Source organism: Cornus florida, unplaced genomic scaffold, assembly GCF_030987335.1.
Source record: "Cornus florida cultivar Cherokee Brave unplaced genomic scaffold, ASM3098733v1 CherokeeBrave_3.0.0_Hap2_Chr04, whole genome shotgun sequence".
In the NCBI taxonomy this organism is placed as follows: Eukaryota; Viridiplantae; Streptophyta; class Magnoliopsida; order Cornales; family Cornaceae; genus Cornus; species Cornus florida.
In genome coordinates this window covers 33385709-33411034 of record NW_026775574.1, presented here as the reverse complement: position 1 = coordinate 33411034, position 25326 = coordinate 33385709, and the positions used below count along the sequence as shown (strand labels likewise).

Genomic DNA, 25326 nt, shown 5'->3' with positions numbered 1-25326 from the left:
AAAAACAGAGAGCCAACGAAAGAGAGGAAGAAGAAAGTCAACAGGTGCCGGAGTAAAAGACTTCGGCGTCTGAGAGGGTAGAGAGAAAAGCCATTAGGATTTCCTCCAGACCCAAGCCACCCTACTTTATGGATTCAAAGTAACCCGTTCCCGTTCCTTGTGAATAAATTTATCGCTTCCACTTACGTCACAAACAATAGCAAACGAATATCCTAATTTTTCTGGGACTATGCAAGAACAAATGAATATCCTAGTTATCATGTAACTCTGCAACATTGTATTATTAAATTTCATTATTAGATAGCATATGAACAAGTTTGCTTAATAATCATTAAATTATGTTGAACTTATTTATATTTTAGTACTAAATAAAAATACTTTTTCATAAACAAAATATGTGATATTTAAAAAATAAATAAATAAACCAATACAAGTTGATCTTCATAAATTATTGAACTCAGTGGAATTTTATAATATTTAATATGGAAATTAACACGTGTTTATTAGTGTAGGGGTAATAAAAGTGCTTTATGCAACATTATTACCAAACAAATCTAAAAGTGCTTCAAGCATAAAATGTGTTTTATACTTGTCAAAAAAAAAGTATAAAAAGTGTTTTATACGATGTGTCACCAATCGCATAACTACGTTTTACTGACAACAATTTTATGATAGCTCTACTACTAAAAGCGCTTTCGACATCGTAACAGTAATCCCAACGGGCTCTAAATGAAGCACATCAATTAGATATACATTTACCTAATAGAAGCTTCTGTCCTAGTGTGTACACACTTTTCAATACTGAGATCAAATTACTACTGATAGTTTAACTAAAAGTGTAGTCAACAATTTTGCACTCATGGCATGGTAATATCTTTGCACAAGCATGAGAGAAAATATTGGCCAGTGAGATGATCGTAGAATTGTTGGAGTTGATTTTGGTAATTTACTCAAATATAAATGAATAAAGAGAGACCCCACAACACTCTCATTCTGCCAACACTCTTCTCAGACCTATCTCCTTCCTCTCTTTGTGGATCAATCCACAAAACCAATCATATGTCAGCAGCCCAAGTTTTTGAATTATCCACAGAACATAAAATCCGTGAAATAGTAAGTGTTGAAAGAGAGATAAAAATAGAATTTATGAAAACGTAATTGTTATTGAGTCAGTAATACAATAATACAATGGTGTTTATATAGGAGAAGTTAAGAGAGTAGGTGAGTGGAGAACAAGTAAACCCTATACTTGGTAATTCTATATATGGTAATGAGGGGTAGGTGACAACTCATACAATACTAACTGTACACGTGTGACAACTCATATAATACTGTACAACACTCCCCCTCAAACTGGAGAGTAAAGTTCAATAACTCCCAGCTTGCTAGATATGGAATAAATAGAGTTCTTAGGAAGCGCCTTAGTGAAGATGTCTACTAGCTATCTACCAGAAGGAACAAAAGGTGTAACAATCTCATTCGAGTCAACTTTAGATCAAATGAAATGGCAATCTACTTCAATGTGTTTAGTCCTCTCATGGTAGACTGGATTGCTAGCAATATGAATAGGCTGCCAGATTGTCACAATAGAGAGAAATTGAGTACCGGACTGAAATCCCAAGTTCCAGGCAGTGTGTGCCATGGCACAATACTCTGCTTTCTTCATTGGAACGAGCCACAACTGGTTGTTTCTTACTCCTCCAAGTTACTAGATTTCCTCCTATGAAGGTGCAGTAACCTATGGTGAAACGTCGATCAGAAGGAGAACCGGCCCAATCTGCATCTATGTATCCCTCAATCCGAAGATGTCCAGAAGATCGATAAAGCAGACCACGTCCCGGAGCACGCTTGAGATACTTCAAGAAGCGTACAACTGCCTCCATGTGAGGTACCTGAGGATTGGTCATGAACTGGCTTACAACACTAACTGCATAGGAGATGCCTGGACGAGTGATTATGAGGTAAATAAGTTTACCTACAACTCTCTGATACATCTCTGGATCATCGAGTGGGTCACCGTCATCCACCTTAAAGTGGGGAAGACTGCTCTGATTCCAGTGGGGGAGGTGCCTGATATTGGCAGGTTGGTTGCGGTTCTTGGCTGTGGGGTCAGCTCTTTTCCAATTTCTTATTTGGGTATGCCTCTGGGGCTTTCTTCTAGGTTCGTGGGTGCTTGGGATCCTGTGGTAGAGAGGGAGGAGAGGAGGCTTGCAGGCTGAAAGAAGCAGTACCTTTCGAAAGGTGGGAAGGTCACTCTGTTGAAGAGCACTGTGTTGAGTCTCCTTACTTATTTTTTATCCCTTTTTCCAAATTCCGTTCTCGGTAGCCGCTGCAATTGAAAGACTACAGAGGAACTTCTTTTGGGGAGGGTCAGGGGATGAATTTAAGTATCATCTTGTCCATTGGGAGCAGGTATGTAGGTCCATTCAGTCTGGAGGCATAGGGATTAAGAGGTTAGTGCCTTTTAACAGGCCCTTCTCGAGAAGTGGTTGTGGAGGTTTGGTTTGGAGCGTCATAGGTTATGGAGGAGAGTTCTTTTGGGACGTTTTGGGGAGGAGGCCGAGGGGTGATGCTCGGTTTCGGTGACGATTCCCGGAGAGGCGGGGGTCTGGAAAGCTATTCGGAATGGGTGGAATGAATTTTCCAAGCATACCAGATTCAGAGTTCAGAAAGGTAGAGAGATTCGCTTTTGGGAGGATTTGTGGTGTGGAGATTGTACTCTAGCTTGTTTATTTCCGAGACTGTTTCGGATTGCTGTTGATATGCCTTAGTTGCTGACTGCTATCGGCTTGATAGCGAGAGGATGACCTGAGATGTACATTTTCAGAGATCGGTTCAGGATTGGGAGCTGGATGATGTTTACGGTTTTCTGGAGCTTTTGTCCAGACAGGAGATTCATGGTGGAGGTAAGGATTCTCTGGTTTGGGTTCCCTCCTCTCGGGGTACTTTTTGTGTGAGATCTTTTTTCGGTTGTCTGTCGAATTCAGCCAGGAGGTTTCCGTGGAAGGCAGTGTGGCGTTCCAAGGTGCCGCTTAAAGTGGCTTTCTTTACTTGGACTGTGGTGTGGGGTAATATTTGACGCTTGACAATTTGAGGAGGAGAAAGCATATCATTATTAACTGGTGCCGCATGTGTAAGCGAAATGGAGAGTCGGTGGATCATCTCCTGTTGCATTGCCCTGGCCTTGGATTGTTGGAGCCTCTTGTTAGGTCTGTTCGGAGTTACGTGGGTCATGCCTAGATCTACTAGAGAATTGATGGAGGTTTGGATAGGGTATTGCCAAGATCTATGGAGGTTTGGACCTCATGCTAGAGGGTATTGGAGGATAGCGCCCTCATGTCTATGGTGGTGTTTATGGAGGGAGTGCAATACAAGAGCCTTTGAAGGAGAGGAGTCCTCGATCGCTGCTCTCAAGTCTTCTGTTATTGGCTCTCTCTTTTTTTGGGGTTCGGGTAGACATTGTTGTTCTCCCAAGGAGAAGATAGATTTTTTGACTTCTTTGGCACCTTAGGCCCCTGTTTGTGTTTTGTATTCGGGACGCATTCCCCTTTTGAACGCTTTTTAGAAATCTTTTTACTTATCAAAAAAATATATATATACAATAATACAATGGTGTTTATTTAGGAGAAGCTACGGGAGTAGATGAGTGGAGAACAAGTAAACCCTATACATGGTAATTCTATATATAGTAATGAGGGGTAGGTAACAACTCATACAAGACTAACTATATATGTGCGACAACTCATACAATACTATACAACAGTAAGCAATCTACAAATCAACATAGAGTGCGAGTCCCAATCAAGGTAAAATTAGGCTACCAAAATTGTGGCCTCTTTGAAGGTCTAAGGCGCCCTTTGGCCCTTTTGTTTCTTTGGGCTCCACTCCCCGTTTTGAGCATTTTTAATAAAATCTTACTTATCAAAAAAAAAAAAAAAAAAAAAAAAATGAGGCTACCAAAAGAGGATTTCAAGTTTCTACAAAATTGAAGCAAGAACAGAGTTTCCATTAAAATTATTGTTTCTTTCTTGAGATAGGGCAGCAAGTAAAGAATTGTATCATAATGAGACAAAAAGTCATAGCACAACAAACACGTAGTGAGAAAAGGAAAGGACAAAAAAAAGGCGAGAAAGAATGCAATTCCCCTATGCATACAAGCATAGCTATTATGTGTTTCACCTCACCAACTCATCAGATAATAGCACAAAGCATAATATGTATTGACTGCTTTAAGTTGTCCAAAGATGTCAAGCTTCAGTGCATATGCAAGTCAAAGAATTTTCCCTAACTATCATAACTTAAGATCAAGAAAAACAGCCAAATAAAAACATCTCATTACATTGAACCATTAAGCAACTTATGCACTTTGATCTTACTTGGCGATTAGTAGCAGTAACATGCTCGGCTGGTATCCGGATTTCTAGGGTAGGACCATTTTGAGAGCTTTCACAATTTTTCTCAGCTTGAGATGATTCATATTCTTTCCACAATTTTATCAGTTCTTGCATGCATTCACCAACTCTATAGACAACAGTTGACACTTCAGATTTACCTACAACAGAAACACCAATACTGTCATATGTATTAAACATACAATGGAAATTAAATAATATCTGAAGATTCCAACACTAGTTTTGCCATCATAAACATCAGAACCTCTACTTTCCTGTGAAAGGACCAATTAATTCAATAATGCTCTATGAAGAACAAAATTTTTAACAATCCAAAAGTTACTCTCTCAATAATGCTCTTGAAGCATGATATTCTCTCATTGTCATGTAACAATCCAAAAGGCAAGCCAGTTTTTGGGGATTGACGGCACATAAAAGTTACTTTTACGGTTTTACCTCCAAATGGAACACATGGAACAATCTTTCAGATCTAAAGAACCACCATCACAAAGGCATCAACTGATTGGACAACTTTTGACCATATGCCAAGAAAATCAAATGATTGGACAACTGCGAATCATAAAATTTCTCTGTAGGTTATCCAGCAACCAAAGAAGATACCAAGGCAAATATGTGAAATCTATTTGGTGGAACACATTAGGGCCCTGATCTTTGAAGACAATTACGAGGAAAAATAAAATGAGTAAACTTGGATTCTAACATGTCCCTCAGAGTAGATCAACTTCACAACAAAAATACATTTAAAATTTCAAAATAATTAGATTATCAATTCCTCCATACGTCAGGAAAGAATGATTGATATCATACGGTTTAAAGTAGGATATTATTTTTTTTACAACCATGCGTATATCCGTCATGAAATGTTTTTCTATCCTATAAACAGTATTACATGTGTCCTATTATTTAGAGGTAGGGTAAAAAAGTTTTTTTTTTTCTATAGGCTATACAAGGACCGAAGCTAGAGAGAAGGACCTAAGGCCCCAAGGATCCCAAAAAATTAACAAACTCTCCTATAAATTTACAATATCTCCCCATCACCCAACTAAAAAGAGAACTGAAAAAGAAAATAATTGAACATAATATTTATACTTGGAATTTAATACATAAATGTTAGAAAGGATAAGACCATATAAATTCATTAGACAGTCTAAAATTTGCCATACTTACAGCATTAAATGCTGGTCTATCAAAAAACAATAAGTGCAAAATATTAATCTAGCCAAAATGAGGATGTTGAGATGAGCACAAGACAATATTTATGAAAAACAAAAAAGGAAAAAAAATAATATATATATATATATATAGCAATCTTACGAAGTCTATGTCCGTTGTTCAAAGATTGGATGCGATTCAGAGGAATTTTTTATGGGATGGTTAGAGGATCATTGGTGCAGGGATTTTGTTCTGGCTCGAAGGTTTCCCAGGCTGTTTAGAATCTCACCGAACAGGCATGCACTGGTGGCTGACTGTTATCGGCTTGATAATGGGCAGTTGACTGGGAATGTGTTGTTTCATAAAGAGGTTCATGATTGGGAAATTGCTGAGGGTTTTGATCTCTTTGCACTGGTTACAGCCAAGTGGTGGAGGGTGAGGGTATGGATGAGATGGTGTGGGTGGGCACTCCTAGACGGGTATTTGAGGGTAGGTCCTTCTACCAAAGTCTGATGGTGATCCCAGGCCAACCCTTCCCTTGGAAGGCTACTTGGAGGATGAAAGCCAATTTGAAGGTGGCGTTTTTCACTTGGACAGCTGCCCTTGGTAGCATACTAACTCTTGACAACCTAAGGAGACGTCAGATAGCAGTGAACTAGTGTTGTATGTGCAAAAAGACGGAGGAATCAGTGAGCCACCTTCTCCTTTGTCTAGTGGCAAGGGATGTGTGGTCTTTGTTCTTGGTTGCTTTTGGCATGGCTTGGATGTTTCCCAAGTCCACGGTTGATATGTTAGAGGCTTGGAGACGGTATATGGTGGAGAGCCGAGCCAGGGATGCGTGGAGAGCCACACCCCTTTGTTTATGGTGGGGTCTGTGGCGTGAGAGAAATAGAAGATGGAGAGGAGTCCCTTATTTGGGTCTCTCATATACAATATTCTTTCTACTCTATTTTTTTTGGACCAATGGGGCAAATTGTAACTCTTTAGGGCATCTTTTGGATTTTGTGGATAGCTTGAAATTATAATGTCATTTTAGGGTTCTTTGTGTTGCTTTGGGAGAGCTCCCCTCTAGAGCGCCTTTAATGAAATCTTATTTATAAATAAAAAATAAAAATAAAAAAATAAAAAAAGGATCAACAATTGCACGCAAAATGAGTTGTTTATGAGAGCTGCATATACAGGATTTTATTTCTCGTTTTTTTTTTTTTTTTTGGGGGGGGGGGGGGGGGGGGGGGGGGGGGGGGGGGGCATAGACCATGCTAACGAGAGTCCTCTCTGTTATTTAAATTCAGCAAGAACATAATTCATGGTGATCCAATTAATTCATCCAATCTGCTTTAATAAATTTGAACGGTAACAAGTAATTTTAAATCCTAAAATATTGTGCAAGCAACGAGGTAAGGAAACAATAAGAGATTAGGAGACTTCTCATGTTGGCAAAAACCTAGTATCCTTTGGCTGAAGGAAGTATACAAGTACGTGGAATTCTTCCATCGGCTAGCAAATTCCCACCAAAGAATTGTTATTCTCATGAGTGGGATAAAAAAAAAAAAATTCTAAATTTTGAAGTTTGCCTTGTTTCCCAATGGAAAAGGGCTCTATGTAGGATTTTGAGGTGACTTTTGTTGCCCTAGGGTCACATGAGGAAGAGGACCTTCATTGTCATGGAGCAGGGCTGCCGCTCCTCCATGCAGAAGCCGGGAGGTACTTCTACCAGATTAAACTCCCCCGCACATGTCTAAATTTTATTGGGCCACGTCACCCACGAGGAGGAACTTCGTCCTCATAGGGCAGGACCCAAGTATCGTCCTTTTAAAATAAAAATACAAAGAAAAAGAAAAAAGTAAAAAAGAACTGAGGGTAGCTGCAAATATGGACACCAAGGGGAAAAAAGATACAATCAGAAATAAACAAGTCCATCAATCCCCAACCCCTAGTTGTGTGAGTATCAACTAGGAAAAAAAAAAAGGAAGACCAATGACATAATTAATGAGAAATAACACAACTCAGGTGGAAAATACTGAATGCTGGTAGAAATGCCACACAAGGAAGCGAGAACAGGACCGAGAGGTAGCAAGAAAAAGACATGTGAGACTATAAAAATGTTTCATGATAAAGGTAAAGCAAAAATGTCTCATACTAATTCATATGCTAAAGGATGCTTTGTTGAGAAAATTTTCCAAAATTTACTGTATAACAATTACTGGAAAGGAACAGATTACATGATTTCAAACAAAAAGACAGACAAAAATGTATTTCACAGATTAGTCAAAGCTGATACTAAAACAAAATTCCCCGGGTCTTCATTCATTCCTTTCTTTCTATCATCTTCGTTTTCTTTTTTCCCCTTCTTTAATAAATGGCCAACATTCACGAATTTTATGGTGATTATCCAAATTTATTCACAGAAGATAATAAGGATAAAAAGAAATGTCCATGTATACAACAATATAGCCAACTAATCATGCCAGGACTAGAATCTTAATTAAAGAGTATAATTTCCACCTTGTCTTCATCATATGAAACAGTATATCAAGAAAACAAATGGAAGCATGTAATATAATGCACATAAAATATAGCAAAATGTAGAGTTATAGATAGAGCTATGTGAAGTTATGAGCTTAAGTAATTCTTGGAGGAGAACATAGAAGGCATATCTCAACCAGGGAACAAGTCCCTATTGATTACAGCAAGCAAACAACTCCCCACTCAATGAGCAGCTTACCTTGAGTTCTGCAAAGGAAAAACAGAAAAGTGGATCATCACAATGTGTTTAACTATCAGGCAGCTAAGAATATTATAATTCTATCATATACAACTATACGTGCATAGATTTCTCTGACCTGGGCATGAAGAAACAATATTCAAAAACCTAATACAGTGGTTATTAACTGCAAACTGCCCTAATAAATTATCCTTTATGGCTCAAATAAAACATTCTTTTAGTTAGTAAATTATTCAAGAATCCAAAAGCAAAGTTCCTTTCCATTGGAGATTATAATAGACTTTCAAGTAAATATTAGAATATTTTCGAAATAAGTTCCAATTTTTAACATCTACATATCAATGGAAACCCACAGTTTTCTTAAGCTCTTTATTTTTTTCTTTTTCCTTTCTTGGGAAGAGAGAAGGGAGGGGAAGGGTAGTTCAACCCTCAGTCATCCAAAAAAAATATAGAATAGAATAAAAGAATGAGAGTTAGATTCTGAAACTTTGCAAAAATCCAGATATTTATAGGTTTGCCTATTTCTCTCCCACCAAAATACTATATAAGACAAAAAGAAGTATAGCCAAATAGCGAACCCTCCTCACACAACTCTAAAGCCAACAAACAAGCATCTCCTCCGACAATCACAGCAACCTAACAACTATAAAAAGGGAAGAAGTAAAAGCCAACAAGCAAGAAGAAGTAAAGCCAACAAGCAAGCATCCCCTGCAACGATCACAACCACCTAACAAGTACAAAAAGGGAAGAAAAACAAGGTGGCAAATGCGTTGAATAGACATTCCTTGCTGTTAATAATAGGTTTGAAGAGCTGAAAATCAGTATAAAGTGACCCATATTTTAGCCATATGGTGGCTGAAATGCAGACACCAGTAGAACAAAAGGAACTATTATATTTTATGCATCATGGCTACATGTTCAAGAAAAACATGTCACACCAACAAGTGCTTCGTTTGGGCAATCATATTCTCTTTTCTTCTTCTTCTTTTTTTTCTGTTTTGATAATGTCTTCTTCCTCAGTATTTTTCAAATAATCAGAAATGTCATGGCAGTGGTCTTAGGAAACAGTTTGACCTAAAGCATGGAAATGGTGGCTGATGAATCGTAGAACCATAACCTAGCCTCTGATAGTCAGGGTGCGCTATGCCAAATTAGATCCAGAGGGGGGGAGTGAATATGTCTTGTAAACAAAATAACAAACTTTAAACACTTTTTAAATTTTAACTATTATAATTAACTGAAATTTAATTATAAAAAATAGGTAGAGTGCAGAAATATAAAAACATAAATCATCCATATATGTACTCCGATTTTTTTTTTTTTTTTTTGATAAGTAATAATTGAATAGAAAAAGGCGTTCAAGAGGGGAATGCATCCCTTATACAAAAGTGGAACCGGGGTTTAAGGCCCCAAAGAATCCAAAAAAATGATTAAATCATCTGAAGAGGAACATGACTTCCTCTTCACGTAACTGAAAAGAGAGCGAATGATGTGAAGTTTCAGAATCGCCGTAGATGACTCTTTCCCTTCGAACATTATACTATTCCTCTCCTTCCATATGCACCACCAAACAAAATGTGGTACAATTCTCCAATAATCGCGAACATCACTTCTTACATCAAAACCCCCAATAAACCGAAACCATGGGACCTAGTCCATGCTGATCGAATCAACTAGCAGAAAAATGTTTACAAATAGGTTAACAAGACTCTAACACAAGAATTACTTGGAGCTATTACTTAGTTAGCGGTAACCAAAACCACGCTGGACTTTCTCCTCAAACTTTGCTGCTGCCAGCCAACAAAATCCACTCCTCGAGCGATCCACTCTTGATCTCCAAAGACTAGTAACGTATGATTGTTGGTATGTTGTGTGGAACTTGAAGTGGTGTTGAAATTATTTAAGCTTTAGGAACTGTAAGTTTAAACACACTCACCATCTATACGAATGATGATTGAAACAAAAGTCTGACAATTGGATTACTAGGATGCACTCTATGCATCAGTATATGATGCTCAACGCATGCCCTATTGCCTAGGTTTTCTGGAAGCAAAGGGTCTTACTTATAGACCTTGGAGACTGAAAAAAGTTATAAATAGGGTTTGAATCAGATATGGATACTGCCTTTCCACAAATTTCTCTCAATTGACACCAATTCGGGTAGAACAAAATTGCACCAGTAACCTTCGATTGACCCATCAATTTATCCAAGTTCCCTGTCTTATTTTAATTTGGATTTTTGACTTTCCAAAATAGGTTTATGCATTCTAAAACAGGTTTTTATTTTTATTGATCAAAACATATACATGAAAAAACCTAAAAAAATAAAAATAAAAATAATCATAAATGAAAAAACCTAAATTCATAATATGATGAATGCATATGAACTCAAATTTGGTGTATGCACAACCTTGAGTTTTAATTTTAGCTTTTTACTCTTGCTTCAAGCTTTAAAGTTACTTTTTTGCGCTTGAAAGAGGTTAGTCAACTTATCTTAAATTTAAAAAAATATATATATATATATATAACATTTAAGATTACAAACTCTATGGTACAAATTTGACAAGTCCAGTCCTGTTGAACTACCACCAGGCCAATAGCCCAGCTGGTATAAACTCACCTCTCAACTCGCTCGACTATCGATGATGTAGGATACTTTACGTGTTTAGTAATTTTTTAGTTTAGATTTCTTAATTAATTTTTTTTTATATTTTTTATAGGAAGTTTAGTTTTAATTAGTTTCTTTTAGGAATTATTTTCCTTTCACCTTCTAGTACTAGGATTTCTTTTATAATAAATACGTGTACTGCCAAATGCAGAATTAACATATTCAATTATCAGATTTCTCTAAATTTATCTTTCGTTTTATGGATTCAAAACACCCTACTTTATGGATTCAAAGTAAACCGTTCCTTGTGAACAAATTTATCGCTTCCGCTTACGTCAACTGGTATCAGAGCCTTGTCTTTTCCTGGTCTGATGGCAGATGAACATTGTGTCAGCAACCTCGCTGGTGACGAAGATCGACAAAGAGTGGCTTTTTCTAAAGCCGAATTTTAAGACTATCAACGTAAAACCCGGAAAACATTGCAAGATATTCAAGCAATGCTTGCTAGGCTTGAGTTGGAGCAGAATAGCGATAACAACAAGTTTCGCAACGACGACGTAGATCGTGTTCGTCCTATTCGTAAGCACAACCCCTTCCCTCCGCATAGTCATTCAGCCTATGAGGAAAAGGTGTTTGGGGTCAAAGAGATGCACGAGGATATCGGGGATTATGATTCTAGGAATTCTCCTCCTAATAGTTTTGATGGTCTCTTTCATGATTAAGATTTTCTAGATTGGTTGAAAGATTTTGAAAGTTTCTTTGATTACATGGGGATTCCAAAGGATAAGAAGGTGGCACTCGTCACATACAAATTGAAGGGAAGAGCTTCTGTTTGGTGGGATCAATTACGTGTTATTCGTGCACGACAAAGAAAAGCACCGGTACGAACTTGGTTGAAGATGAAATGTCTTTTGAAAACCAAGTTTTTTCACCATACATGCTATGAGGAGATCCAGTTTAAACCGTATCAGGATTATTGGCCGAGGTGTAAGAAAGTTCAGTCCTATACAGATTTATCGTTGTCTTCGAAGCATCGACCTCCTCCTACAATGTTGAAGTTCACACAAGAAGAAATTATGGGTAAAGTTATATGCGTCCAAGAATCAAAATTTGAAAGTAATTGTCTAGAAGAGGAGAAGGAAGAAATAAATAACAAGAAGATCAAAATAATTTTATTGAACCAAAAAAGTGATTTGATTGAGATTTATAACAAGGAAAATTTTGTTGCTTCACCACCTCTTGTAATTGGAGATGATGAAGTTGTTCAAAGTTTAGCAGATGTAGATGCAGTTGGAGATACTTCCAGTAAGATTACTTTAGAGTCCAACTACAAAGAGATAACTGATGGTTTGATAAAATTAGATTTGGAACATAAGGATGGCAGTGAGATGTGTGATGATGTGGACCCATCTTTGTTGCTTCACCACCTCTTGTAATTGGAGATGATGAAGTTGTTCAAAGTTTAGCAGTCGTAGATGCAGTTGGAGAGACTTCCAGTAAGATTACTTTATAGTCCAACTACAAACAGATCACTGATGGTTTGATAAAATTAAATTTGGAACACAAGGATGGCAGTGAGATGTGTGATGATGTGGACCCATCTTTGAAAGATACGGATTCAGACAAGATTGCAGATTGCATTGTAGTAGTTGCTGATACAAAAGTGATGGATATACAAAGTGCTATTGGGGACGGTTGATTCAATTATTGATGAATTCAAGCGCAGACCAATGATGGTTAGCGCACACATAGAAATTCCACAAGTGACCAATGGTGAGCTTTGGAGAACACCAAGATGCTGCTCACGTGTATGTTTGCTTGGAAAACGTACCAAAAATTGATGAACCCATCAATTGCCTCGCAAGTTCTGTTCTATTTGGAATGCAATATTCATCCAAAATTATCCAATTCCAACTGGGTGATTATTTTATGAGAAGTCATATTTTATGGTGGGGCAGCAATACTGCAGATGGAATTGGTGATGACCCTTGGATTATGGATAAACAGATTGGACCGGTCACTGATCCTAGAAGTGATGGTGTGAATGGGTTGGCTTTAGAAAGTTTTGCATGGGAATTTGTGAATCCTAAGTCCATTAATTCAAAGCGACTAATCCCAGTGAAGGAATTACAATTAAAACTTCTATGTTTCAAGTTGGAAGGCCCAGTTCAATCTTTCATCCAAGTTGCTGGTTTAGTCAAAGACCATCTCGTCACCTATCAAAAGCATCGTCGCCGCACAGTGCGATTTTCAATTGCTACAGCTAATCTTTGGCCCTATCGCATAAAGAGGATAAATAACAATACCATTTATATGATGTGGTTTCTTGAGGGCTTGAACATGTTTAAGCATCATCGTCCAGATTAGTCAAATTATTTGCATTGAAATTCGAGGACATATTTTTTTCAAAGTGGAGGGGACTGATGTAGGACACTTCACGTGTTTAGAAATTTTTTAGTTTAGATTTCTTATATATTTTATTTTTACATTTTTTATAGGAAGTTTAGTTTTAATTAGTATCTTTTAGGAATTATTTTCCTTTTGCTATTGGGTTTCTTTATGGTTAATCCTTCTAGTACTAGGATTTCTTTTATTATAAATATGTGTATTGCCAAGTGCAGAATTAACATATTCAATTATCAATACAATTATCAGATTTCTATGAATTTATCTCTCGTTTTGTGGATTCAAAGTAAATTGTTCCTTGTGAACAAATTTATTGCTTCCCATTGACCGCTTTCCCCTTATGAATTCTATAATTCAATGAAATAAGAAATCTCTTTTCAATCACCTTGGTGTAATATGCTCTTTTCTTTCTCATAAGCCTCTGCCCATTGAATAAGATATTATGAATGGACCGGAACTTCATTTATGGATGATCAAATTGACCGAGCTCAAACTACCCGCTTACATCAATCGAATCCCAAATTGAACTTCTCGTCGAGGAGGCTCCCGAGGAAAGTCCCAAGTAGGAGATGGAAAAGTGAGTTGGTCCCAGTTGGGGTGGTCGAGAAGATTCATGAGTTCGCAAATATCCTGGGTGTGGTGTATGTTATTTTCTAAACTCCTACTAGGGACTACACCTAAGAGTCTCGTCGAGTAGGATTTCAGTTAGGATCCAGTCTAGGAAGCACAGACACTCCAAAATGGGCGAAGAATCCGTGTTCGACACGTGTCGGACACGGACACGCATCGGACACGCCCCGACACGTGTAGGACACGCCAAAAAACGTGTCTGGAATTTTTTTATTTTTTTTAATTTTCAGACACGGCTCAGACAGCTCGGACACGGCTCAGACACGGCTCGGACACACGTTTCTGGATTTTTTTTTTTTTTTTAATTTTTAATGTTGATATGTTAATTTTTTTTATTTTTTTTTAAAAATTTTTAATGCTGATATGTTCTATTTTTTGTTTTGTACTACCCTAAAGATGCTAATATATATATATACTAACCTAAAGATGCCACAATTCGCCGTGTCCGTGTCCTAAAGATGCTGATATATATATATATATACTAACATATCAGTGATATATATATATATTCCAACCTAAACATATCAGTGTTTTTTTAAAAAAATTATTTAATGCTGATATATATATATATATATATATATATATATACTATTCGCCGGGTCCGTGTCCTAATTTTTTTGGATTTGCCGTGTCGCCGTGTCCGTGTCGTGTTGTATCCGTGTCCGTGCTTCTTAGGATCCAGTAGTCGAGCGATTTGAGAAGAGGCTTGTATATTGGAAGAAAGTTCAAGAAACAATACTTGTCGAAAGGGGGAGGCTTACTCTTATGAAAAGCACTCTTTCGAACCTTCCTACCTACTATAAGTCTTTATTCCTAATGCCTATGACAGTTGTTCGAAGACTTGATGTGATTCGAAGGAAGTTTTTTTTGGGCAGGTATGGGGGATGAGTTCAACTACCACTTGGTCAACTGGGAGAGGGTGTGTACCCCGTTGAAAGAGGCTTTACTATGAGATTTTTGTTGGAAAGCTGGGAGTTGGTGAGACATGAGGTGATATGTACCTTTTATGAGTTTCATTCTAATGGGAGGTTCGAAAAGTCATTGAATGCATCTTTCATTGCTCTCATCCCTAAGAAAGGAATTGTGTATGATGTTAAGGATTTTAGACCAATAAGTTCGTTGGGTTGCATTTATAAGCTTATTGGTACAATTCTTGCCTTGAGATTGAGGGAGGTTCTGGACGGTGTCATCTCAGAGTCTCAAAATGCATTTATTGGGGCAGGCAGATTCTGGATTCCGCTCTTATTGTCAGCGAATGTGTGGATTTTAGGTTGAGGAGCAGTGTTCCAGGAGTTCTTTGCAAGCTTGATTTTTAGAAAGCATATGATCATGTTAGTTGGAATTTCCTGTTATATCTTTTGGGGAGGATGCGTTTTTGGGAGAGATGGAGGAAGTGGATCGAGACTTGTATTTCTTCTGTTAGATTCTCTGTACTGGTGAATGGGTCCCCATCTGGCTTTTTTGGAAGCTCTCGAGGTTTGAGACAATGGGATCCCCTTTCTCCCTTTCTATTTATTATTGTTATGGAAGCCCTTAGCAGATTGATGAGGAGGGCAATGGAGTTGGGCTTTATCAGGGGATTCAGGATGGGCCTAGATTCAGGGCAGCAGGTGGATATCTCTCATTTACTTTTTGCGGACGATACTTTGGTTTTCTATGATGCGAACGTGTCCCAACTCAGATATTTAAGGAGTGTGCTGCTCTATTTTCAGGCAGTGCCAAGGTTGAAAGTTAATGTGGGTTTACTTATCAAAAAAAAAAAATGTGGGTAAAAGTGTGCTTGTCCTTATGAGGGAGGTTCAAGAGATTGTTGTGGTTCTAGGATGTGGGACGAGTTCCTTTCCAATTGTTTATCTGGGTTTGCCTTTGGGTGCTTCGGCCAGGAGGGTGGATATTTGGGATCCAGTGATTCAGCGGTTGGCTGGATGGAAGAAGCAATATCTCTCAAAGGGTGAGAAAGTCACTCTTATGAAGGGCACCTTGTCTAGTCTCCCAACTTACTTCCTATCCCTCTTTCAGATCTCGTGTACTATTGCCGAAAGACTCGAGAATCTCCAACAGAATTTTCTCTTGGGTGGTCGGGGTAAGGAGTTCAAGTATCATCTTATCAGGTGGGATCATATTTGCAAGCATGTTCAGATGGGCGATTTTGGTATTAGGAGGTTGATCCCCTTTAATAGGGCACTCATAGGGAAGTGGCTACGGAGATTTGGTTGTGAGAGACATCAATGATGGAGGAGGGTTATAGCGTGTCGTTTAGGGGAGGAGAGAGAGGGTTGGTGTTCCAGGCCGGTTAGATCTGTTGCTAGCATGGGAGTGTGGAAGTTTATTCGAAAGGGATGGGACGAGTTTTCTAAGCATATTAGATTCAAAGTTCGGGAGGGCAGGGATGTCCAGTTCTGGGAGGATTATTGGTGTGTTGATTACTGATAAATGGCTCTGGAGGTTTAGGATTGAGAGACATTGGCTTTGGAGGAGAGTTATCACGAGCAAGTTTGGGGAAAGCAGTGGTGGGTGGTGCTCTCTTGTGATGCGTGGTCCAAGGGGGGTGGGGGTTTGGAATTTCATTCGGAGGAATTGGGATGATTTCTGCAAGCATGTTCGTTTTCGAATCAAGGATGGTAGGAGGATCAGTTTTTGCAAGGATCTTTGGTGCGGGGAGCTTCCTCTTGCTCTCGCTTTCCCACGGCTCTATAGGATTGCTTCTCACCGACAGGCCATGGTAGTTGACTGTTATCACCTTGATAACGGGAGACTGATTTGAAATGTTCAGTTCAGAAGGAATTTTCAGGATTGGGAGATCGAGGATGTTTCTCGTTTTTTGGATCTTCTATATAGCCAGGTGATCACTTTTGGGGAGTCAGATTGTTGGTTCTGGGTTCCTAATTTGCCAGGCCGTTTCGAGGTTAGGGCTTTTTCAAATGCCTTTCGTTTGTTCCCGGAGACCCTTTCCCCTGGAAGTCTATTTGGCGTTCCAAGGCTCCCCGCAAGGTTGCCTTTTTTGCTTGGACCTCCATCCTGGGTAAGATTTTAACCCAGGATAATTTGAGGAGGAGGAATCAGGTGGTGGTCAATCATTGTTATATGTGCTTGTGTGATGAGGAGACAGTTAATCACCTCCTTTTACATTGCAGTATGGCCAGAGACTGTTGGGATTTGATGCTTGGATTATTTGGAGTCCATTAGGCTATTCCTTGTTCCTCTAGAGAGTTGATTGAGGCTTGGAGAGGCGTCTCGTTGGGGCTATCATTCAGGATGCTTGGAGGGCCACGCCTCTTTGTATTTGGTGGTGTATTTGGCTCGAGAGAAATAGGAGATATTTTGATGGAAAAAATAAGCCTGTTTCTATGCTTAAGTTCTCTATTATTTCTACTTTTGTTGGGTTTCAGGGTGAGATTATAGATCTACGGAGGAGATTATTGTTTTTTTGCCCTCTTTAAAGGTCTAAGGCGCCCTTTAGCCCTTTTGTTTCTTTGGGTTCCGCTCCCCTTTTGAGCGTTTTTTTATAAATCTTACTTATCAAAAAAAAAGTATAGTGAAGAACCAAGTTAGAGATGCTTGGAGAGGCCATTCCCCTTTGTCTATGGTGGGACTGTGGCGCGAGAGAAATAGGAGATCCTTTATGCTGAAGAGTCTCCTATTTGGTCTCTCAAATACAATATATTGTCTCCTTTATTCTTTTGGGTTCATAGGTGGAATTGTGTATATATGGACATTCTTTTGGATTTTGTGGATAGCTTGAAATTCTAGTGTCGCCATGGGTGGCTTTTGTTTTCCCTTTTTTGGAGCGTTCCCCTCTTGAGCGCCTTTAATAAAATCTTACTTATCAAAAAAAAAAAAAAAAAAATAGAAAAGAAGGGAGGTCAGTGGTTCAAAGCCTATAGTGGGTACTTGTGTGTGAGTATTTACCTAACCCAAAAAATAATAATAATATATATATATCCAATTGACCTACCAGTGGCAAATTCTTATTAATGTGAAATATTGATATTTCTGGCCAAAACAGTACGAAGATATGGACAGATTGGGAAGGATGTGCAGGAATTTCCAATTCACCAAAAGAATTTGCATAACATAAAATTTTATGCTTCCACAGATCTACCTATTGCAGAGTTTCTATAGGTTCATGTAAGCATAGATTTTGTTGTGGGGCTTGACATGACTGCATACTTTGATGTGGTGGACCATTCTAAAATGATGCAATTTATACCATGTCACAAGCTCAGATGCTACAAATGTTGTTTATTCTAAAGGAAGTGGTGAGGTTGCATGGACCCGTCTTCCATACTTCTCCATCCATTACTTCACATAGAGACGTTAAGCTCAAGAGGCAACTTTGGAGGACACTGATGTAAACTTGGGACAGAACTGAAATATTATAAAGCATGCCACCCACAAATAGGAGGTCAAACCAAAACAATTAATCGAAGGTTGGGCATTCTATAGAGATACCTTGTCAAGAGATAAATGAAATCATATGATTTGATCGCAAGCTGAATTTGTCTACAGCAACTCTATTAACAGAACCGCCAAGAATACAAAGTTTGAGGAATATATGCGCTTAAGCCTCAGAACACTCCAGATCTGGTTGCAATTCCACAGAGGCTTGAGTGAGTGATGAAGATGAGGCCTTTGTCAATCATATTCAACAAATCCATGAAGTAGTGAAGAAGTGATTGAAGCAAGCAATGAAGCATATGCAAAAGCAGCAAATCAACGTCAAAAAGTAAAGGAGTTTTGAGTAAGGTGACATGGTATGAGTTCAATAAGGCAGGAGAGATGAAGAAGATCAGCTTGAATGATTGATAAATAGTGATGCCATCAGCTTTGCAGATCAGTCTGATCCTCAATGTGTCAAACTCTGCTCATATGAAGTATTTAAAGAAGATGCAACCATAGTTACTGAAATTTAATCACAGCCATCTCTTAAGAAGGTTCCAAATGTCATTAAAGATCTATTAGAAGACAAGTGAAATCTAGGAAGGGAAACCTGAGCAGGCAGTTTTAAATTGGTTAAGCAAACCAGTAAGAGAAAATATTTGTATTGAAAAGAAACTGAAGAAGGTTGATTTTAAAATGCATGCTAAGTTTAAGAAGAACTTCTCATCAGAGACTTGGTTCTTCCAACTATGAGAGAGTGATGTAGGAGCAATGCAGATTCCTATCAATCCTTCTACCCAAGCTTTGCTTCAATTTTTTTATACCATTAGATGCCACCAAAATACTAGTTTTTAAGAAAGTCAGGTGCTCACCATATGTCCTTTAATTTAAAAGTCAACTGCCTATCATGTGAGTCACTTAAGTAAGATCAGTATTGCCCTTTCCTTCATTAAGACATTACTTAACCGTCAATTTAGATATAAATATGACTTTAAGATTGTGGCTGAATGCTGATGTATCTTTCATTATTCTATTCTAAAAACTCATTAAAGATCACCCTCTTGCTGCATCAAGTTCAGATTGTGAAAATAGGACCATTATTGAGGAAGAAGGTTTCTCCTAGTCTTACGTGTCATGGTTAGGTATCATTAGTCAAACTGGAACTATTTTTTTTTATGATAAGTGCTCTGATAAATGCCTCAAAGTAGACCTAGAGAGTTGGGAGAGAAGGAAATATGTTTCGTCAAACATGTAATACTTCTTAAAAAAATTAAAACTACTTAAAAGCTGTCAATACAGAGTAATGATAAAGCATGTAGTAAAATAAACAACAAAAGCTGTCCCACGCAAAACACAGCTCTTTAAGTGGAAACCCCCATAATAAGGGTAAAAACTAGGGTACCCCAGGCCATGCAGAAACAACCCTAGGTACTAGATTCTGAGAAACCTATAGAATCATCAAGTTACCTCTTAAATTAGTAATTGAAGTTAAAAAAATAAAGAAAGAAAGAAAGAAAAAGAGAGAATTAAATTTGAATATTCTATTAGAATCCATACTTCCAAAAGACATTCCATCTTGAACTCCGATAGTGCCAATCAACGGCGCAATTTAATCTTCTCTTTGTGAGTTATCTCCATAACAAGCCAAACTTGGTATTATGTGATTGTTTTTTATAAGCATTATGTGAAAAACAACTCAAAATCGCAGCTAAACATTCCTAAACCATTATACCTCCATCTAATGCAGTATCGTGATGAATTGAGAAATATGTGGATGCTCACACAAAAACTTGGGTGCAGAAATTCTTAAGAGTTCACAATATGATCATAGTAATTTATGCGCACTTGTACCTAAGACGCACTTGTACCTAAGAGGCACACATGTTTTCAACCCTTAAAACACACACACACACATAGGATATGCAACTTAAAATCCTAAAAGAAATAGGATTCTTGTAGTTAATTTTAATTAGAAACTTTGAATTTCACTGAAGTTGGCGCCATGGATCGATCTATATATCGATACTTAGATAATCCTCGATTGTCAATCAATCCATCATTGGTTTAGTGGTACGAACTCAATCCAGAATGTGTCAATTGATTCACATAAGGTTTGATTAATCCATCTTTGTCCAACACGCTTAAAAACCTTATTTTTCAATATTCCAAACCATTCTATTAAACCCTACAACATTCTTAAGGCATCAATGCATGAAAATATTAAATGCAAACTTGATTTGGTGAATAATCAATTTGTGAAGTTGAATTCAATTTTTCACCTCAAGATCAAGTTTATCCCTGCTTAATCTTTATACTTCATAGTTGTCAATCGCATATAGATCAGAACCTTTTTTTTTTTTTTTTTTTTCGGTTAGGTAAGTCCATTACTCTCAAATATTTTTAAGACGTAACAAACAAGATTAAAATCTAGTTAGATGACATACACAACTACAACACATCTAGTTTATTTCCCTTATAATTTCAGCTAGAAGACATTGATTGAGGAACATAAAACAAATAATCTTGATTTTAGAGCAAAACTCAACAAAAAAAAAGCATGAACCAATGCCAATTAAAGTATCATGCTACAGATGCTTGTAATTAAACCAGGGTATAAGAAGAATAGAAAGACATACCCATCATTATCTTGAGTACGAGGTCTAAAACGGGGCTCACGGTTTGCCATTTGAGGACTGCCCCTTGGCCGAAGCATCCTCTTACGCTGCTGAACTCCATAATTAAAAGCTTCCCTCTCCTTCTCCGTACCTCCTTCAGCATCCACACATCCATCATCTGATTCTTTGTCATAGCACCTACTGCGCTTTTCAGGTCTCTCGCCTTCTACATCAGCATCTCTTTCTTTCCTTCTCTCTCTAGCTTCCCTCTCAACATTTTTCCAGCTGTCATGGTCTTTCTGTTTCTTCTGCTCTAGCATTAAATTTTCCGGATCCAACGTTCTGCCAGATACATCCATTGGTTCCTTCTCATTGTGTGAAACCTCTTTCTCAGTTCCATTCCATCCTTCTCTCTTGAAATGATCCTTCTCCCTCTCCTTCAGTTTCTCCTTATCTTTCAAAAGATCCTTTCTCTCCCTCTCCCACCTCTCAGCTTCTCTTTCATCCCTAATTGATTCTTTGCCCTCACCACTTCCACTACCTACTTGCAAGTTGTTCCTACGATCTCTTTCTCCCCATTCCCGGTGCTTCCCCTCTTTCCTCTTCCTATCTTTCTCCTTGAATTTATCCTCGGCTTTCAAATCAACTTTGTTCTCCCCAACAGCCTCGTGTGCTTCGACGACGTAATCCCTCTCCTTCTCTTCCGTACTCAAGCCTTCCTTTCCAACCTCAACTGGGCCATACAAATTAGCATGCCAAGCATGCCAGGTATCAGCCATTCCACCTGGAGCATCAGAATACCTTTTTCCCCTGTGGTGTTCTTTAGAATCTTTCGAATTTAGGTGAGCACTCACTGCACCATAAACATCCTTTTCCGTCTTTGCATCACCCTTATATTCATGATCAGGATATTCTTTGTTATCGTCCCCTCTGCCCTCAACTCTTACATCTTTATCACCTTTAATTCCATGGTACAACTCCTTTGGTTCTGCCTTGGAGTCGCGATTCTCAACCTTGACATCCCTGCTGTTGTCTTTAGAATCTCTAATTTCCAACCTATTTTCCAAAGCAATTGAATGGTCAGAATGCTGTAAATCGTTTGAGGATGATGGCACTCGATACATAGGAAGCAGGGGCGACCTCCTATCGGCATCACGCGAATCAGCACGGGGAATCTTCGGCATCCGAGCTTCCTGCCCTATATCATAGGAAGTGTTATGGTACTCATTCATGGCCGAAGATGTCAGCTTGGGTCCAACGCTGGAGTATGGAACGGAATCATATTGTGGGTGTTTGGAAGAAGATGAATGACCGGGACCGCCACCGCCACCGCCACCGCCACTGCCGCCAACGCCCTCCTCGTGCAATCTTTTACTGGGAGTACCACTCATAGTTGGTGTTCGAGACAGTAAAACTACTCAACAAATTTTATACAATTTATATCAAACAAAAACCAATATAAAATCGGATCACTCATTCATTTCCACCTGCAAAATCATAACCACACACACCGACAGGCTTGGTCAGAAACACTCCCAAAAAAAAATTAGAATTAATAAAATTAACCTTTCAATTCATCGACTTTTACATTTTTAGGTCGATTTACGATGCCTCATACATAGGTTTTGCATCTACATATAAATAATTAAAAATAGAACATTAAGGTTTGATTGCGAAGAAACTTACCAGTCACTGCCAATGTCAATCGCGGAGAGAGGCTCTTTAGTTACGAACGACTGGGAGAAGAAATTTCAGGCTAGGGCTTTTTTTTTTATTAAGTAATAATAATAGTAAATAACAAAATAAAAGGGAAAATTACAAATAACCTCCCCCTTAAAAAGGATTAATTATAACAACCACCCTTTTAAAAAAACAATGACCTTCTTTTAGAACATCTCCAATACTAAAAGTCATTTTTGCATGTCAAATTTATATTTTGACAGGTACTACAATGTCAAATGCTACATTTTAACAATTATGCTCTAATGGTGCATTTCATGCAAAATTCTATTTTTTGACACAACCACCATTCTTTTTCATTATATTTGCATAGTAATATTAATATTAAGCACATTCCAAGTCAAGTTGTAAATATTAGAAGGAAACTAAAATTAAACCTAATAAAAAAGAAGCAAAAATCTAAAATATCAGGTCCAAAAAAAAAAAACCACACACACACAACTCAACTACTATCTTAAATAAGATAAAACTTGTTAGTCTGTATTCAGGTCAACCGCAGTTGATAAACGATCACAATCAAACCCTAGCCCCAAATCGCCAATTGATTTCTTTGGATCCAAATTCGATCGATTGCGACTTGTTTCTTTCACCTAAATTCGATTGATCAAAACCAGACACTAGATTAAAACCAGGCATTGTTCCCGGGAAACTCAATGTTCATTTGGTTCCTCACACGCACGATGATGTTGGATGGTTGAAGACTATTGATCAGTACTATGTTTGTGATGGCCCAAGTTTTTCAACCCGGTACGTCAGTGATGACCCGAAAGTTGACCCGATATCGGATCCGAAATGCGAAAGTAAAAGATAAAACCATAGTCCTTTGAGATATAAATCATCTCTAAGGCACTAATGTGACATTCCATGATGTCACGAAACTTAAGGAGAACGAAAGAGGAAACTAGAGTTAAAACGGACTAAATCCGTTAATTAAGGGCAAAAAGCTCAATTCACACATAAAAAGGGAAAATTTAACTCTAAACAAGTCAAACAAGGTGAATAAAACCTAATCTAATCATTTCACAACATTCCATGAGGTTCTAAGAACTTTGGACAAGAATCCCGCAAAATCGCCCTTTCCCGATTTAAACAAAAACTGACATTACCTCACTAAAACATGAATAACTCCCATTGTAATTGGAATCTGAGAATGGCATAGATACCATTGGAAATCTGACTCAAAATTCTTGAGTTTAGGCTCAATAATCACCCCATTTGGGTTAGAAATGAAAGAGTTATGACCCTTTAAAGTTGAAATATCAATGCTAAACACAAATCCTGGAAGGTAGGTGCATGAGGGCTATTTCGGTCAACCGAAATTTACAGAAATTTTGCTGAAATCATGATTTTAAGTGAAGGTTGTTTCGGTAGACCGAAATGGACCATCGGTCAACCGAAATAGGCCATCAGTCGACTAAAATGGTCCTGAACAGTGAAAAAGGCTACTGGAATTGATGATTTACTGTGGATTGAAGCTTCCAAAAGCCATCGGTCGACCGAAACCTCGAAAACTTGCTATAAGACCTGTTATATGCCCAATGTGTTGAGGTTTAACCCATGCTTCAAATCCCCTTATAAATTGGTTCAAAATGAAAGTTTAAAACTGATTTTTCAATGAAATTTGAGTATGTGAGCATGTCAACAACCTATAAATGAATAAATATATGTATTACAACAACTTATGGCCTTATACATGTTAATTATAAAGATTTCACATGTCAAATCCCCAAAGTTGGATAAAATACATTTTTGTAGTAAAAGTTGGTACCAAATGAACACAAGTGCTAAAATAAACATGCTCGCTCTTAGCCTCATTGCTTACATGCTTCTAATGCCAAAAGTAAATGCTTAAGTATCATTACATATCAAAGTAGCTACATTAACTTCTAAAATACCATACATCCATGGTATACAAAATATGTTATCCAAAAGTAAAGCATGCTAAACAAGTGTATGTCCATACACAAAAATGCTTCAAATGGCTCATGAGCCTCTAAGGTTGATGAGCATCCAAGAACATAGTCTCCTTACCTGTAAAACAACCCAAACCACTAAGGTGAGTAATCAAGTTACTCATAGGAACAAACATATGTGTATACCCTAAATTTTCAATATCATTGCAAGATTAATATAGATGAATACAAGGGAGCATTCCACTTAACGTCTATGTTCAAAGTATTATAAGGGATCACCTTAAGCTAATGCAATGATTCCATCATAATATAATAACAATATCAATGTACTTAACAACATAAATTCGCCAATAACCAAAATCACAAGTCACAATTAAACATTAGTTGTCAACTTAGAAAAGAATGCGAAATCAATTAGTGGAATACGTGGATATCAAATTTCGGATAAAGCCAAGACCTAAACGGTTATTCTGGGCATTAACCCGCTGGAAATACCACCCTAGTGCACACTATAAATGGGGAGAACTCATGTCTCCCGCACTAGAGTCAAACTTTAGCCATGCCACTTGTAACAATGTCCCAAGATAATCCAAAATATAACAAGTTCAAAACTCACACATAATTATTAAGGCATATACACCACAATAGTAGAACAATTCAAATCAATAAGAGTTCTATACAACATTAATAATCCTACTCAAGATACATACACAATATACATGCTTAAATCAATAAATCCTAAGTC

At 37.8% G+C, this 25326-nt stretch overlaps 2 protein-coding genes across 4 annotated transcripts in view; both read right to left on the bottom strand.

The window, feature by feature from the left end:
• LOC132303126 (uncharacterized) overlaps positions 1-4607 on the bottom strand; it is a 35389-nt gene extending 30782 nt beyond the window's left edge. For all 3 annotated transcript variants that reach the window (XM_059800231.1, XM_059800232.1, XM_059800233.1), the window contains exon 1: positions 4377-4607. In XM_059800231.1, coding sequence (XP_059656214.1) covers positions 4377-4592 — 216 coding nt within the window. In that variant the 5' untranslated portion in view covers positions 4593-4607. The remainder of the gene's footprint in view (positions 1-4376) is intronic.
• Positions 4608-8214: 3607 nt separating this feature from the next.
• LOC132303125 (uncharacterized) lies at positions 8215-22693 on the bottom strand. Its single transcript, XM_059800229.1, has 3 exons — positions 22615-22693; positions 20950-22415; positions 8215-8297 (listed from the first exon to the last, which is right to left on the bottom strand). Exons 2-3 carry the CDS (start codon positions 22317-22319, stop codon positions 8249-8251), a joined length of 1419 nt encoding a protein of 472 aa, XP_059656212.1. The 5' UTR covers positions 22320-22415; positions 22615-22693; the 3' UTR covers positions 8215-8248.
• Between the last annotated feature and the right edge of the window lie 2633 nt (positions 22694-25326).